The sequence below is a fragment of the Columba livia genome, chromosome 7 (genome assembly GCF_036013475.1).
Source record: "Columba livia isolate bColLiv1 breed racing homer chromosome 7, bColLiv1.pat.W.v2, whole genome shotgun sequence".
Taxonomy (NCBI): Eukaryota; Metazoa; Chordata; class Aves; order Columbiformes; family Columbidae; genus Columba; species Columba livia.
This window is the reverse complement of record NC_088608.1, coordinates 34,294,911-34,311,576: the sequence shown is the minus strand read 5'-3', so window position 1 is coordinate 34,311,576 and position 16,666 is coordinate 34,294,911. Positions and strand designations below refer to the sequence as shown.

The 16,666-nt window shown below is 40.0% G+C and overlaps 1 protein-coding gene across 19 annotated transcripts in view; it reads left to right on the top strand.

The window, feature by feature from the left end:
• Positions 1–16,666, top strand: part of AGAP1 (ArfGAP with GTPase domain, ankyrin repeat and PH domain 1) — a 370,539-nt gene that overhangs the window by 111,426 nt on the left and 242,447 nt on the right. For 10 of the 19 annotated variants that reach the window (XM_065069196.1, XM_065069192.1, XM_065069195.1 and 7 more), the window contains 3 exons: positions 4,106–4,164; positions 12,154–12,241; positions 12,946–12,957. In XM_065069196.1, coding sequence (XP_064925268.1) covers positions 4,106–4,164; positions 12,154–12,241; positions 12,946–12,957 — 159 coding nt within the window. Of the gene's footprint in view, positions 1–4,105; positions 4,165–11,267; positions 11,287–12,153; positions 12,242–12,945; positions 12,958–16,666 lie in introns of those variants that run through there. The other 9 variants (XM_065069193.1, XM_065069199.1, XM_065069194.1 and 6 more) reach the window with 2 other exon arrangements.

Genomic DNA, 16,666 nt, shown 5'->3' with positions numbered 1-16,666 from the left:
AAGATCATGGTATTGTGAAATTTTAGTTTAAATTAGTTGGGTTGAGGTCAAGCGTGTATTTTTAACAGGCCTGTTTTTGCAATAAAATGGTATTTCAAATATTCTGAAGTATTTTGGACACTGAAAACACCTGTACGTAACAATAACAGGGTACTTAACAAAAAGGAGGAGGTAGCTGTGTCAAGAAGTCTAGCACCTTGTCAAGTTAGTGGTATTATATTTATTTGACCCTATAGCTGATCAGAATTAAAATGCACATATTTCCCATATGGAGGGTACTGGCTGTCTGAGTTTGTTTTGGAAGGTCATTGTGTGAGTTCTGGATGCAGTTCAATGAAAGAAGGACCAAGCAGGGTGAATATCATCCATGCCTTTGGGCCAGATCACTCTTCCTCTCTCCAACTTTCTGCTTTGTCTTTTGGCCTCTTGGCTTTTTGGAAATTTGCCTTTCATTGCCTCTCCTATCTAATTTCTGCTTTTGCAACGTACAGATCTTAAAAAATAATATTTAAGGTTATTTTTAAAAGTGATAGGGCTTCTGATGTTCTTGTTACCCTTGTGAGTCTGCTCTTGGGCTTAAATGGTAGATTTTTTGCAGTTCTCCAGCTTGGTAGCAGTAGCAGTGATCTGCTCACCTGTTTCTTTTTAATCTTCTGTGCTGATAAAATCCAATGCTTTTTTTTTTTTTTTTTATTGAAGCTTGTTGACATTAATGGAGAGTTCTCCCATTTTGTTCCTTGCACACACACCTCTGCCAGTCGGGCACCATACTTGCCTGACACTGATGATTTTCTTCAACCCCTGAGAATCTGGAGATCAGCTGGGACCTCCTCATGTTGTACGGCTTTGGCTTGCTCTTTCTGCTGCTGAGTCTTGCAGATAAATGGCAAGTTTATTTTTTCTCTGTTTATCCGTCTTTTGCAGATAGTAATGAAGAAAGGAATAATGTGGGCACAGGTATGGGGAAGGGAGAAGCTGGCCTGTTCAAATCATGCTGTACGAACATATCCTCAAACTATACAAATTCGTAGTTCTGGAATTGTCAGGAAAAAGTGTTTTGGAACAGAGCTATGGACTATAAAAGGTACTTGGGGTTATGAAGAGGAATGCAGGGTATTGTCTGTCGTGCAGTTACATGTAATTAGTACTTAATCAAAACTGTTTCATGGACTCGGGCTTAACTGGAGTAGTCTTTCGTGATCTGATATCCAAGATTTGTGCGGTAAAATGTGGATTTTACTTGTTAGACGTGATGTAATGTTGCTGTGATACAGAGGCTATCAGTGTAATTATCAGCTGATGAATGAGTTCCGTTTAGAGAGAAAATAAAGTGGTTATCCAAAGCATCAGAAATGTAAGTGCAAGTTAGTTGATATCTTTACTGAGCAGGGAGTAAGGGTTAAACATGCAACAATATAATTTGATTCAGCACTTGCAAGTTTTCATGCGTTTGAAATAAATTTGAGTCTGTATTAGTGTTCCACAAATGATGCACAAAAGAAGTTTAAGTTACAGAAACATCACTTGGGAAATCAGTACTTTATGTCCTGAAGAAATAGGTTTGTGTGGAAAGCAACTCTTTGGGTTGTTGGTTTCTCCATTGCCGTTGGGTCGGATGGCAATTTCTGCTCCTTTTCCACTACTTCTTAAGACAGCAATAGTTCAAAGCAAAACCACAAGAAATGGTAGTTTACAGGCAGGACAAGTTAGGGAAGAATTCCTCTTACGCTAAAGGCCTTAACATGTTTCTGTAGGCATTTTGGTTCTTGCAGTTTGTTGCTCTGCGGACTTCCCAGGGGTCCCTGCTGCAGTAGAAGGAAACTGCTGTAGCTGAATCTTTAGCCTGATCTGGTACACTAAATAATACGTTTTCCAGCTGCACTGAATTGCTTTAAAAGGGGGAAATGTTTTTGGAGGACTGTAACAGTCCTTCAAACCACAGTTCATCCTTTGCCATCCTCTCTGTCCTCATCTTTCCCTTTCTTGGCTTGAAGCCTTGGTTTGGTCTGAGACTCTGATGTTGTTTGACAAACAGTTGTCTGTTACTGCAACATAAACAGCTCTGTCTGAGCTCAGAGTGAGGGGGTAACTAGAGTTATTTCATGCTGCTTGAAGTCATTGTTACCTGTTAATTGCAGTTGTGATGTTTAGTTCTGAAATGCTTATTTTGCTTTTCCCAAGCATATTTAGTAATCTGTGGGTTTCCTCCTATGGTAAGAAATGCTGATAGGCTCATGGAGGAAAAAAATAATGTTTACAAGCAGTATTTGCTTTCTTAAACCTTTTAGGTAAACCAGACTTGGCAAACATTGGGTTGTGGAAAAATGATTTGTGTGGTGCTTCGTGGTCAGGCCTGACTAACATAAGACACTTGTTTTAACTGGTGTACATATGTATGTCTATATATATATAGACATCAACCTGGGACTTCAGGTTTTGATCAAACTGGACTTGTTCAGATCGTGCAGCAGAAGCCTAATGACCATGATGTCTTCTCTTGCAGCTGGAATACCAAAAGGTTAACCCCAGTCTTAAGAGCATCTTAATCTGAGCCTTTGGTTTTCCTGCTCCTTCCAGTGAGTGAGTGGGAGTCAGCTCAAGATTGTAATATAGCCAAATACTTATTCTTTTTGAAGTGTTTTCATGTAAATACACATGTTCTGCTACTACACACAAGCTTCTATTTCTAGCTGAAATGTAAAGTGATGAGATAAATAAAGATGGAGGAGGCTTCCTAAATCATGGCTAATACATCTTTGTAATGCTAAGCAAAAATAATATGTTTAGTGGGGAACAGAGAGAGAATGCAAAATACAGGTTTGTTTGTTTTGAAATTGTTTTAGTTAGACCCTAGAAAGCTTGCTTAGAGCTGGCAGTTTCTTAAGTTAGTGAGGATGCCATTGGGGTAGGAAGGTGCTTTCCACTTCTTTATTGTCTGCATCAGAGATGTAATGAAATAGGTCTCTCCTTTTCCTGACTGGTGTATGGCCTGCAAAACCTTTGGTTGCTTATGGACAATGTGGGCAGCTGTAACTTTTCACCTGTTTTTTTCTGTGATGTTAGGAATTGATTGTAACATTGGGACTTCTTCAGTGCTGTTTAGTTACTGTGGAGCTGCATCTGATCTGCCTGGTAGGAGCATTCTGTGCATGAGAGATGCGGTAGTTTGTCTGGTTTGCATAGTTTTGGAGAGGGTTAAATCAGCATTCGTTGTAATGCTGCTCAAATTTGTAATGGAAATGTCATTATCTGTTTGCTTTCAGTTGACTAGACCTTTACAGAAGGAACAAAATAATAAATGTTTTTGGAGGTAGAAGAACAGAGCATTGCTTCTCCTTTTTTTGGTGTGGGATTGTCAGTGAGGCTGGACCTGGCTGTAGCCCTAAGGACTTTGTTTCTGTTCCTAGAATGAAGAATTTAACTTGCTAATTTTCCAGAAGTCACCCCCTCCTTCCCACTGTAGCTTTTTATTTAATTGTATTGTAAATGGCTCTGTGGTTTATTTCTGTCTAGATTGTACTACTGAAAAATTGCATATTCCTAGAATGAAAACATATTCTCCCTTACCTGGGCAGGGGTGTTACCACTGACACTGGTTGTTGCAGTTGTTGACATTAAACATGATGTGCAGTATAAAATAGCATTTTTAGAATGGACAAATATTCTCGTTTACCTGGGTGAAGTTAGAGCTGATGGTGGCAACCGCAGTTGTTGACGTTGAGCCTGATGAACAGTCCAAGGCTTTTCCTGTAGACAAGAAACGTGTTGTGGTGGATGGGAAGCAGTTTAACTGTGTACAGACTGGAAGAGTCTTTTCACAACCCTGAAGGACTGGAGTTAGTTTGAGGTTGTGAATGCCAGTGGAGAGGATAGAGCTAGACTTGCTACACAGAGAGCCTCCATTCTGCAGAAGGTTAATTTCTGGTATTCTTGAATTTTTGTATAATTTATCCAAGCTCCTAGTGTTTTTCATGTTGGACTGTCAGTCTTGCAAGGTCGAACGTGACTTTTGATCTCATGTACTCAAAGCCTTAACATGAAATTCTGTGTGCCAGACCATTAAATGTCATTGTACTAATTTTCTGAATGTTGTTCACTCTTACAGATGCCTTTGTGAATAGCCAAGAATGGACACTAAGCCGGTCTGTACCAGAACTGAAAGTGGTGAGTTTATATTTACTTTCATCTCTGAAAAACATCCTGACAATGTTACATACAAGTGACAATCTTGTAAGTTTCACTAAATCTACTGTCAGGAAGAAGGTATAGAAAGCAATTTTGAAAAGTAAAGCATTTTTCTTCAACAGAACTATCTTTATGAAGTTTATTTATCTCCTATTTTTATAATCATACTTCAAAGAGCTATTTGTATTTTATTGCTGGTTTGACTTGTTTGGCTACGTGAATCCGCTTCCTAGGGTGCTCTTCTCAGTAGGGAAGTCTTACCCTTGTGTAAGAGGGGGAAGTGGACCTTAGCAGGTGATATATAAAGCTCCTTTTATCTCACTGTAGTAATATGCACAGTTTATTTGAGGACAAAATATCTTTTCTCACCCTCTTAGAAAAATTTAACTGAATTTCTACTAAATTAAAAAAAAGAGAGTATTTTGAAGGTATACATAGTGAATTGAAACCTGCATTTTTCCTATAAGAACGAGCTGTGATTTAACAGCTGCTTAAAATAACTTTTCCCTTGGCTGAGCCGTTTTCCATATAGGTGGAAAAAATGTCAGAATAGCACAGAGACAGACTGGAGGAATTTCCCAAATTTGCCCTTTAAGTATTATGAACATGGAGACTGGGTATGGTGGCTGGAACCTTGTGGGTTTTGAACCAGCAGCTTGTCAAGCCAGCAGCACAGGGTTGTTGAGACCAAAGTACTGTGATTTTTGCCACGTGCAAGTCCGGATTTAATGAAACACAGTCAGTTTCTCAAACTCTGCAAAATCACTGTGGTACCCAAGATACAGAGCTCGGTAACGCCTTTGGTAGGCCTCTGTCCCCAGCTCCTGTTGTCCAGCTGTCACTGGATGAGCTGCCCCAACCCAAGCACCCGTTTGCTGAGTGGCAAAGTGAATCAGGAAAAACCACCTGAGTTTGAGAGTGGGCAGCTGGAGCCGTGCTTCACTACCCCGCTTCTTAGGTGATAAATGCCTTCTTCCAAATCTGAGTTGATCATAGTGTTTATGGGGGTGAGACAAACTTAATGTGATAAATGCACCGATACAGAATGGCATTTTAATTGAAGCGGCTTCCTTGCGACTGGCGTGATGTTTCTGTTTTCATTTCTGCAGTGCACAAGTAGAAGAAGAGTAGGGTAATCAGTGGATGTAACTACATCATACAAGAGAGGCCTGCAGAGGGTCACCAGATTCACTTTAACTGATGGTCTAATTTGGAAGACAAATACCTCCCACAATAATATACTATGAATTTAGGACTGTGAGGAGTTGGTTGGATACAAATCCAGTTCACTGTGGTATTAGGTGGCTTATGCTGAGGAGGATCTATAGAGCGTTTCCTTGTTCATCCCTTCCCCCTCTCTTAGCGCAACCAATTCACAACAGCCACCAGTGAACTTAAGGCTTGCAGGTGAGACCAAACCTGTAGTTGTTATGTGTTGTAATGCAGAACGCAAACAATTGCCGAGCACTAGGTAATGGTCTCGGGGTACAGGCGGTTCCTGTGATACCATGGCTGCATTATGTGAATACTTGCCTTGGGTATCTCACCCTGTGTTGTCTGAACCATTGGTAGGAAAATAAACTTCTGTGCGGCTGCTGTAGAAAATGGATTTTAAGCGGTCAGCATGCACGAGCTGGCTAAAGCTTCGGTTTGTATAATCCTGGATAAAAGCAGAACTCTTACCATTACAAAAGTAATAATTTGATTATACCACTGCAAATTATTGAAGGCGGCAGCACCAGCTGTGTCTGTGAACTTGTGCTCTAGCAGAAAGGGCAAATTCGGAGCTTCATCTGACATCTGCTCTGCCCTCCCTGTGCATCTGCCCTTGAGTTGGAGTTGGTGCAGGGACTCATCTCTGTGTCCCTCCCCTGCAACCAACCTCATCGTCAGCTCTGGTGTGCACCCGAGGAGGAAAAGGGACACATTAAAAGCCAAACCTGCTGCTTTTGCCACTGCACTCATTGTGCTCACCCCTAAGGATGGGGATGTTGATGGGGATGTTGGCAGCATGGGAAGTGTGGAGTGTTTGCTCCTGTGGCTATGCAGGGCAGGGGGAGAGAGGAGGCTTAGTGTGGCAGTGTTTGGAAGGAGCCCCAGCTTTAGCTTCCTAAGCTGGCTAAAGCCTGCAGAAGATGGTTGGTAGCTCATTGGGAGAGATTGTCTTCTCTATAGGTGCTGGGAGGTCCTCAGATTGAGGCTGGAAATGGACTATGGTAAGGCAGAGGAAGCACACAGGGTTGCAATAAAGAAAAGCTGATGGATGTATTTATACTTTTGAGGAAAGAATACCAGTCTCTGCTTCCTTTTTTTAGCAGTATACATTTGGCTTGATTTCTTTCCAGTTTTCAGAAGGATACTTGTGTACTAGGCCAGCTGGGTGAGCCCAGTCTATTGCCGGAGACATGGTGCTATTCCAGCATCCCGTTTATCCAGATGTAAAATAAGAATGTGTTAGGCAGAATAAATGTGAGATCTTTTTGGACAAAATCATTTAATTTGTTCCAATAAAAATATGTAAAGTGCAGTCAGGCTTCTGTGCTGGATAGCTATAAAATGTCAAATGCCATCAATATATTTATGCATTTTTACAAACAGACTTTAGTAGGATGTGGGCATAGTGGTTTGGGTTTGCTTTACAGCATGTCTGGCACATGCAAATAAATAATTCAGTGTTGCACTAGTCATAACTGGCAGAGCTTTGCACTGTAGCCTTGTTAGCTGAATTTTCTCATTTCTGAGTGGGGTTAGAGTGGTATTTTTGTTCTGTAACATGCTTGTCAATATCTTTGTGTATTTCGTATTTATCCATAAACAAATAGATATGACTCAGATTGTGTATAAAACATGGGAGACAGGAATATGACTACTGTACAAACATGCTGGCGTATTTGTCATACTGTGGGGGATCATCCTTAAACCAATTATTAATCCTGATTAAGAGAGTCATTGTATTAGAAGTCAGACTTCTTCAGGGTAAAGCTTATTGCTTCTGGTTTTGAGAGGTTAATAGTGTGCAGTAATGCCAAGCGCTGCACTGAACAACAGAAGGCAAATACTGCTGGATTTTAATTTCATGAACTGATTTCATAGCTCATAGGAAGGAGATGGCAGCCTTGTCTCGTCAGATTCAGTCACTGAGGGGAGATCTGAAGGAATTTTCTCTCTTGGCAGATGAAAAGAGTAGGAGGTCACTGTATCCTGACTGCTTTCTGAAGTCATTGTCTAGGGAAAATATAAAGCTGTGCTGCAAATGTAGATTTCTGTAGTCAGGTTTGAGGAACCTTGCTTGGGGTTCATGTGACTTTTGAGAAGTTAACATTAGCACTCCCAGACAAAACTGACCGTGTTAATGCTTTTATTCATGTTAACTTTTCAACATTTAAGCTCCTAAAGAACTTTTGACAGTTCAGTGGGTAGTTTGAAACTGATTAAAAATACAAATCCAGGAACTGCTCTATTAAGAAACAAGTAAGTGTTCTGATCAAGAAAATCAGTCCTATATTATCTTTAAAACACGAACACTTTCTGCTCTCAATCTTGAGACAATGTATAGACATTAATAACAGGAGAAAGAGGGAGGAAATACACTGCATCTCTTTGAAGATTGGGTTTTAATAATATATCTTAAGTGAAGAAGGCTCTAGTGTTACTATATGAGTTAGTGAAGAGGTTTCTTAACTGAAATACATATCTTGCTCCCCCTGTTTGCTGCTTTCTGCATCAGTTTGTAGCATCACATTTAATAATGCTCTTCTGGCCAGGTGCCTTTGTCTCTCTGGGTGCCTATAAGGAGGAACATTCTGGAGAAACTCAAGTGCTGTATGATTACTTATGCTGATGTGGTATTTGGGATAACAGGGAAAAAAAAGAAAGTATTTTCATGTCACTAAATGTCTTTCAAATATTTGGGGTCTCTGGTTAAATACAGTAACACATCCCAGCCACGGGTGAAGGACTTGGCATGTTTGCTCTCCCTGGAGCCCAAGTTGATGCTTTTCTGTCCCTGACAGTTTTGCCCTCTGAATGGTGATGGTTTTGGCACTGGTATAGTATAAAATAGCATTAATTTGCATACACGCAGGACTAGTCACTTGTAGGTGAAGGTTTCTGTATCTGCTGTGAAGGTGTTTTTGTGACTGACTATATCTCCTGATCTAATGGAGGTCTTTTTGTGGGTATGTTGGTGCTACACTGGTTGGCTACAGGTAGGTTGGAGACGGCTTTGGTATGTTGCTACTTCTGAAGTGAAAACACAAAATACTCTTCTTTGTCATTACTTTCCTAGCAAACCCATGCAAAGTTTGCTTGCTTTCCAGTTCTTCAGAAATTGTTTTGCTCAGAAAGGGCCTTAGCCCAGCTGTTCATCTGCAGAGGAAACTGCCCAAGTTGTATGTCTACTGTACTGATTCACAGATGGGATTTTTGGTTTGCTTGACATTTTTGGCCCAGACTGCCATAATAAGGTGCTGGTGGGGATGGACAAGAGGGAGATACTTGCCTTGGGAATGTGATGTTCAGTTTGTGCTCTGCGGTGAAGCTGCTGCTGTCGTGAATCCAGCCCATTGACTAGCTACATGCTAAAGAGGCAACTAGCCAGCAGCTTAGTTAGTTTTGTTATAAAAAATTGAAAATCTATTTATAGTTAGCTTATAAAAAATAGAAATCTGGAAAACTGTGTCTTAACCAAATGTATTAGCCATTTTAGGAAACGTAAGTAGAAAACTTACTGTATTTTATTGGCATATAACGGACGGAAAAGTCATTCACTTACGACATTTCTTGATGCTTTGGGGTTAAAGGACATATGTTAGAGATGGTATTTCTTCCTCTTACCTCTCACTTAATATATGGTTCAACATTGGGGAGAGCTGAAATGGAACCTGTGATTAAGTTAAGCACTCAGAATGGAGATAAAGGATTTGGATGTCAGTGCCATAAATATTGCTTTAGTTTTTGTTCTTTGTACAGGTGGAAGTCCCAAGCTGTTTTTCCGTCTTTCTGACTATCTACTCTGTACATTGAATGGGTGAACTGGGGATCAGCGTGATAAAAAAAATCAGTAAATGAATATTGTATGTTTTCTTGTGCCATACACTGTCTTAGGGCTTTGCTTACTGTCTACTCTTCATGTTCTGTTTTGAATACAGCAACTCGTTTCTGTATTAAGTTTGCTTTAGGTTTTGTCACTTAATTTTCAGTGACACACTCTATACTTTCCCAGTGCATCTGTGAGACTAAAGAAGAATTTTGGAAATGTGGGTGCTGCAGAGAGAGTGGTTTTATTTTTCCTATTAGCTCGTCCTCAAGGTGAAAGATGTTGAGCCAGAATGTGCAGGAAACCAAACCCTAGCAGAGTCCCACCACATGTGTGCCCACACCACTCGTCCCAGCTGTTGTCTCTCTCATGTTGGCAAAATGTGGAAGTCATAGTGACCTCATGGTGTAGCTTTTCTGAGTAGGTTGCCCAGAGAACTTAAATGATCTGTGTACGCAAAACGTTTATTTGCTCAAAATAAGAGACCTTCTTTGTAGACTCTGTTCCAAAACATTTGCTTTCAGCAAGTAAGTGTGGGCATCTTGCAGCCTCAGTCACGTTGCAGTCTGACTTGCTTGCAAAACAGGGTATGCAGAGCATACTGATGATTTACAATGTCTGAGGCATCAGTTGTATCCTTGTTTTGGTGTTTAGCATCCTGGGTAAAGAGGTTTATCAGGTAGACAAAGCCAGGCATCTATAGAAGTTACCCTTCTTCCTGAAAGAGTATCAGCTGCTTTTTCTTTTCTGTGAAGTTGCAAAAATACGTCTTTTTAAGAGGGTATCTTCTGTAACTTATTTTTTCTGGATTCCAAGCAAAGCTTTTGAGTCTTGAAGGGGAAAACAGATCTGATGAATAGTTTTGTCTCAGTCAGACCTGGATGAAGTGCTGTGGTGTGTTTTCAGAGCACTGTCCCATGGAACTGGGGTCTGGGAACACAAGTGGCATTTGCCTCTGTCATGTATCTTGCACCCACTTTTAGATGTAGATATCTCTGTACATACTAGCACAGCCCAAGTTAGATTAAAAGCTTCCAGTATGGTACACTGGTTTAAACACTCTTCAAAGTCAGTGCAAAGCCCAAGGAACAGATGTCTTGTCTAACCGCTTGGGCTGTGGCTTCATTTTTATTTTTGTGAGACTGCTCTTCAATAGCAGCTATGCCTACAGCGGCTTTCTTGGTCTATATTTATTTTCATACCTTTTTAAAAATTGTAAATTACAGACTGTTTTCTGTCTAATTTCTTTCCTGCAAACGTGAACAAGGAGAAGGTGAAGCTCCTTGTAGCATTAGGCCAGCATGTGACCTGGTGTCTCTTCTCCCTGCCTTTTCTGCCCTGCACCACCCCCAAGTTAGATCATGTTTTTTTTTCTTGTTTGCTGTTACTTTTGAAATCTGTTTTGGAGTTCCTGGTTTTTCTTTTTTCCTCCACTGTAGCTCACCCTGTTCATCACACTTAACGCCCCTTCTGTCATAAGGGCTGGAGGATGACACCTTCCATTTGCTCCCTGCCTAAGCTGCTGCTTTATCTGAGATGTTCTTGCACATCAGCTGTAGAGATAAAGTGGGCATCCTTTGCAGCACTGGTATCCTTGTCTTAGTTAAAGGTTATTCTGGGTTGTAAAGAACAAATAATTGTTTTCCTTCCCCTCCCACCCCGCAACTCCAAAACTGTCATTGGGTTGTTTTAAGGCAGCTCCATGATGTTGGTTTAAGTAATTTTTGATAAGGAGGATAGTTTCTCCCTAGTTACGACTATGAAAATGGAGTAGAGAGTGTGTATTAATGCGTGACTTGTTCATGCTGCCTCTATTTGGCAAACTCAGGCAGATCAGCAGAGTTCATCCACTCTCCAGGGATCTTATGTTCCGAACCTTTTGGTTAGGGTCAAGATAAACATGTAAGAACAGAGTGGGCTTAGGTTTGTTTAAAGGATGAAATAAGTTCCCATCTCCTCCCCCAGAAACTGAATAAGCAGAGTTATGTTCAACAGGGAGATCTGAATAAGCAGATGACAACTGAGCAAGAAAAATGAAGGTGTTTATTTAAAGCGTAGAGAAGGTATGTCCTCCAAACCCTCCTGTCCCCTGGGCTGTGCATCCAGGCTTTGCTCCTGCCAGCTGCATCTGTCCTGCTGATTTTGGTTGTTGCTCAGGCCCAGGGACAAATCAGCAGGACTTGTACTGGCTGACAGCACAAAGCTGAGGTTTGTCTGGTATTGTGGGAGTAACGCAGGCAGGCTTTGAAATACCCTCGTGCCCCGTTTAACACAACAGAAAAGGCACATCTCTGAGTCTTTGGCATTTGAGAACCTCTGGGAAGAAAACTGGTTTGGTGCTGGGGTGCATTCGGCTTCTTCTGCCTGGGTTTTTAAAAATGAATGCTTGCTAACCAGCTTAACAGAAAAATCTCATGTGCTTTAAGACTGAGTACTTCTGTTTGATTGTCGGATGTTCCCTGTGCTGCAGATGTTTAGTCATGGGCAGTTTGAGCTGTAAACTCGTTGGTAAAATAGGGGACTTCAGCAAGTCATGGTTGGCATGCCAAGATCTGTCTAGAGCCATTTGTATTGTGTGTGTGATTCAGTAGTGAGTCAGTGTGAGTGAATAGCCTACGGAGGTATTTTCCAGCATGAGAATTTAGCGATGTGTTTATATTTTTCAGTAAAGAGGTGACAAGTTTGTTCTGAGCTTCCAGCTCCTTCCCTGAGCTCTCTATATTGCCTGATGTTCCCACTTTGTATCAGTGGAGAGAGGTAACCGTAACTTTTTGGCAGATACCTTGTTGGCATATCTGAGAGTGTTTTTATTGTATGGGCTTTCTCCTCAGCGCAGAGAAGTTATTTCTGCATTAAGATTTTGCTTGAATATACTGCTTTTGGGGGAGATTAATTGAAGTTTAATTTTCTCCTTTTTGTTTTAATTCCAGGGGATTGTGGGTAACCTAGCAAGTGGCAAGTCTGCCCTTGTACACCGGTATCTGACTGGCACGTATGTCCAGGAGGAATCACCTGAAGGTATGTCAATATGCAAATTTCACTTCCCCCCCCCCCCCCCCCCAACTACATCTTTATTCATTTTTAGTCATGCACAAATGAATCAGTAAAGATTCTGATTTGCTTTTCCAGTGCTCATGGAGATTTTTTCCTTTAACACTTCAGACTGAGAGAAGTAAATACGATTAGTGTAACTGTAGCTTTTTCATAACTCCTCAGTGTCCTTAAATACTTTGGCACCCCTTACATGTCCATATGGGAAACTTCTAGTCCTGTATTGAAGAAAGCTGACTGCTCTCAGTAGTGCTGCTGCTTTCAGTTCGGCTCTTGAAAGCCGCAATTGCTGTATCTAGTGCTACATTTCTACGGGATCGAGCCCTTTGGCTTTGGCGTTGGGAGAATAAAAAACTTCACAAGCCCAAACTAAAGATGTAACTTGTTCCTTGTTTAATATGTTAAATCTTTGGTCTTCAAGTTGTTTAAAAAAATGTTCTCGTGCCATAGAAAATTAATTTAGAACTGAAAAATGTTGTAGTGATTAACATTAATCTAAGTTTATAGCTTGAAATCAAAAATATCATAGTACCTTATAGTGGTGTGTCTTACACTAAATACTTTTTTGATAATTTTTTTTATCTATTTTCCTTATGAACTTTTAAATCCAACTCTGAGACACTGAATTTCTGGTTCCTTCTTTTCCTTACTGGCTGTTCCATTCTTTGCAGATATGGATGCAGGTAACTATACATTGTCTTCATGGCAGCTCTTGTTTTGAAGAGACAGATGGCAGTTTCTGTACTATAGCGTTTTTCTCTTGTTTTGTGTATCATTTTGATTTGTTTCCTTTTGATTTCAAGTCTAGTACATATCACTGTTTTGTCTCTTGCTGTAGTTGTCTTTTCAGCAATAGTTTGTAGCTTCATGCATCTATGGTAACATTTGTTTCAAATTAACTCTTACCAAAGAAAGCTATTAAGCATAGTACTTGACATTTTAACAGTCCTGAATTGTAGTTAAAATGGGAGGAGAGGGAAAGGGAGGGATGGACAAGGCTTTCTCTTGTTTAATTGCAGTAAGCAGTGAAGTCTTCGGTTTTATAAGCTTCCCTTAAACGTTTTTGCTGCTTTGTATCTGGGACTGGTGGGGTGATAATTGAGCCTTGCAACAGATCTGCATAGACATTACATTTACGCTGCTGCTGGTGAATGCCGATAGTGAGAAATGGTTGTAGAGTTTGTAGATCCACTGAATACAACCTATCCTCGGCAAAAATTAGTACCTCCACAGATATTTTCATTTCATTTCATGAACGGGAAATATTTGTTGGTTTTGTGTTTTTTTCTTTCCTTAAAAGATTGAAATACATTGATTGTTCAGAGTGTTACTAGTATTCTTCTCCTAAACTATGAATATTTTAGATGATGTTCCTTGAGTGTGTTCCCATCTGTCCTCTTTGTCTTCAAGGATTTTTATTTACAGTGCTTGAGTGGCATTCAAACTGTTTTTCCTGAAAGGATTAGCTGACAAAAGCGGGGTCAGATCATTCCTTTACACATAAGTGTAGCTGACAAGCCTCACTAATGACACCATTCCATTTCATTAACAGTAGAAAAACTGGAATAATTAGGAGCTCTAATTCACCTTGTAAGGGATAGGCTCAAGATTTCTAATCAAGTTAGTATTAAAGGAAATCCAGCACATACAAATTATGCTTAGTAAACATCACCAGTAGTGATTTGTTAGTGTTCTATTTCTTTATCTTCCACGCATAATTCCATACACTGTCTTTCTATAGAACATACAGCAGCAGTGTGGATGATTCGGTTGCGTTGCAGTGCGGGACTCTTGATTTTTATATTCTGGATGGGAACATGGTGCTTAATAAATCCAGGCAAAGTGTAAGCCTTTGTGTTGGAGACCAGTGCAGATCTTTCTCTTTTCTGAGGTCCTTCAAACGTGCTGGATTGTTAAACTGGGTAAAGAATAGTTTGTATATCAGGTATTAAGGTCTCAGCTGCTTGACTGTTTAAGAAAACAAAAGTTTACTGACTTCGGGTGGCTTACTACCAGCAAAATTTATCAGGCTTCATATAATTAGTATCTAATTGGTAAAATGATGGATGCATGCTTGATGTGAAAGAGGTGATTAGAACCAGGGACCCTTATTTCTGCTCTCCTTTGCCTTCTGAATTGCTACAATTACCATGAAACCTGCCCTGACTGAGACAAGTGCCAGAGCGTTAAAGGCAGCTTTGGCATTCCAGTAAATAAATCTTAAGTGTATAAAGATGGTTTCATGTTTCCTCCAGCTCTTTTCTGTAAGACGAGGTGTTTCTCTTGCCACCTGACACCACCTCCCCACCGAGAGGAGGAATCATATCACATTGAAGTGTAAAGCAGTTTTCTCATTGTCTAGTCCAACTTCTATTTCTGTTCAGAATTCATTTTAGTCTCTAGTGTGATTGCAACTTGAGAACTTTTGTTTTCTCATAGAATAAGTCTTGCTTGGGGAGAAGAGTAACTTTTAATCTGTTCCTTTGCATATTTAATGTGCACAAAGATATATTCTTGTGTGACACACTTTTAAAGCAGATGCATTTTGATGTAAGAAAATAAATGATGTATTGCCCTGTAACAAGTCGGAATTTCAGTAATCTGGGACTTGCAATTTTCTTCTATAATGATACAACAGAAAAGTGATGGGAAACAGGGTATATATTAAAGTGATTTGTGATCTTGCAAGAACCTTCCAAGTGACTGGAAGAAAATCTACTACTGAACAGCGGATGTTGGGTTTTTTTATGCAGCTGAAACAGCAACTAAAATGTGTGCAACCTGGTATCTTTTTTCACCAGTCTAAATTTAATTCTACCTGTAGGAACAAAGTGAGAAGTGGTGTGCATGGAATTTGAGACCAAGTACTTTGCAGTCCAAGGTGAATTTAAGTTTACAGGCACAGTGAGTGTCAGGAATATTCTGTTACTATTGGGGTTTTCATTTCAAAAAAGCTATGGAGGTGTGAGACATGACTTAATGGCTTTTGCACATCTCTGGCATGTCTATGAATACCCTAATTCATGTTATGATTATTTCAGTATTTTTTTTTCCAGTCAGCCTAATAAAAAAAGCAGGTAAATTGTTGACCAAGGTGTCTCAGCTCGGATGAGGAAAAAAAGAGGGTTTTAACCTTTCCCAGTGCAGCCGGCATTGCAAGTCTTCTGGTTGTATCTCTGATAATCTGTGAAAAGGTTTTAAGGGTGCAGGTCTCCACTATCATGTATGAGCCTGGCTTTAAATAACTTAAAGCATCACTGGAAATTGCCCATTTTGCTGCTGGTTTTCTGAGAATTTGTTGTTATTTAGTGTCAATCTGCTCTACTTTGACATTAAAATGAGACATGGATGTTTTAAATAGGTTAATAAGTAAATGTTGGGGTGTACTTAACATTTCTTGGAAGAGTAAAATGTTTTTGTGCTCTCAAAAACATAAAGGCAGCCCAGCACCCTGACTTGTGAGCAAGTCAGTGGAGAGCTCATGTGTCTTTGTGTGGAGGAACTTGTGAATATAAATAAAAATGTAGGATGTGAATCTTTGCAATACTGTCTATTCCCCCCTCTCCAGGTTGGTAATGCTTATGCTTCTCATGTAATACGCAGTACAAATGACAGGCGCTGGAAGCTCTTACAGGGCATTATTTTACCACTAATAGGTATATTTTTTTTTAACCCTGTATTTTTTTAATCTATGACTTTTTATTGCTTATACAAGGTAAGGTTATTCAATTGCCATTGGTTTCTTCTTTCCCATTTCCTTTTTGTAATTGTAGCCCATTTTAGTTCTTTTTCTTGGTGGCTGCATGCCTGGGGAACTACAGCTGGGCACCCCCAAACTGGGACCTGGGTCTGTCCACGGGGGTACAATGCATCAGATTTCAAGTGCCACTTAATTTCAGTTAGAGGTCTCTTAGGTGTGAAGGGCTACAATAAATATGTACCCCAGGAAGTGGTATGGAATAAAGCCTTTATGTGTTTTCCAGAAAGCTGTGGTCATTTATTTTCGTTCCAGACTTGACCTAAAAATAATTTTACACTTAGCAGCCTTCACAGAGTAACTTTTTTCACTACCTGCAATCGACAGTCTATCACTTGAGTAACAGGAATGGTCTTAAACCTTAATGTTTATTACTAAAATAGTAAACAATAACAGGAATGGTCGTAAAACTTAATGTTTATTATTATTATACTAAACCAAGTGTCACCTTCAGCCTTCCATTTGAAGAAAAAGGAATGTAATGAAAGTACCATGCAAGTAAGCTGCCAGCCTGTTACCCAAACACGTAGAAACTTCATAGTGGGGGATGGATGTCCATGCTTTTCAATTTCTATTTAGTAACTATATCCGTATCATGTTACTTCAGCAAAGTGTAATTATGCAAGGAAGATTGA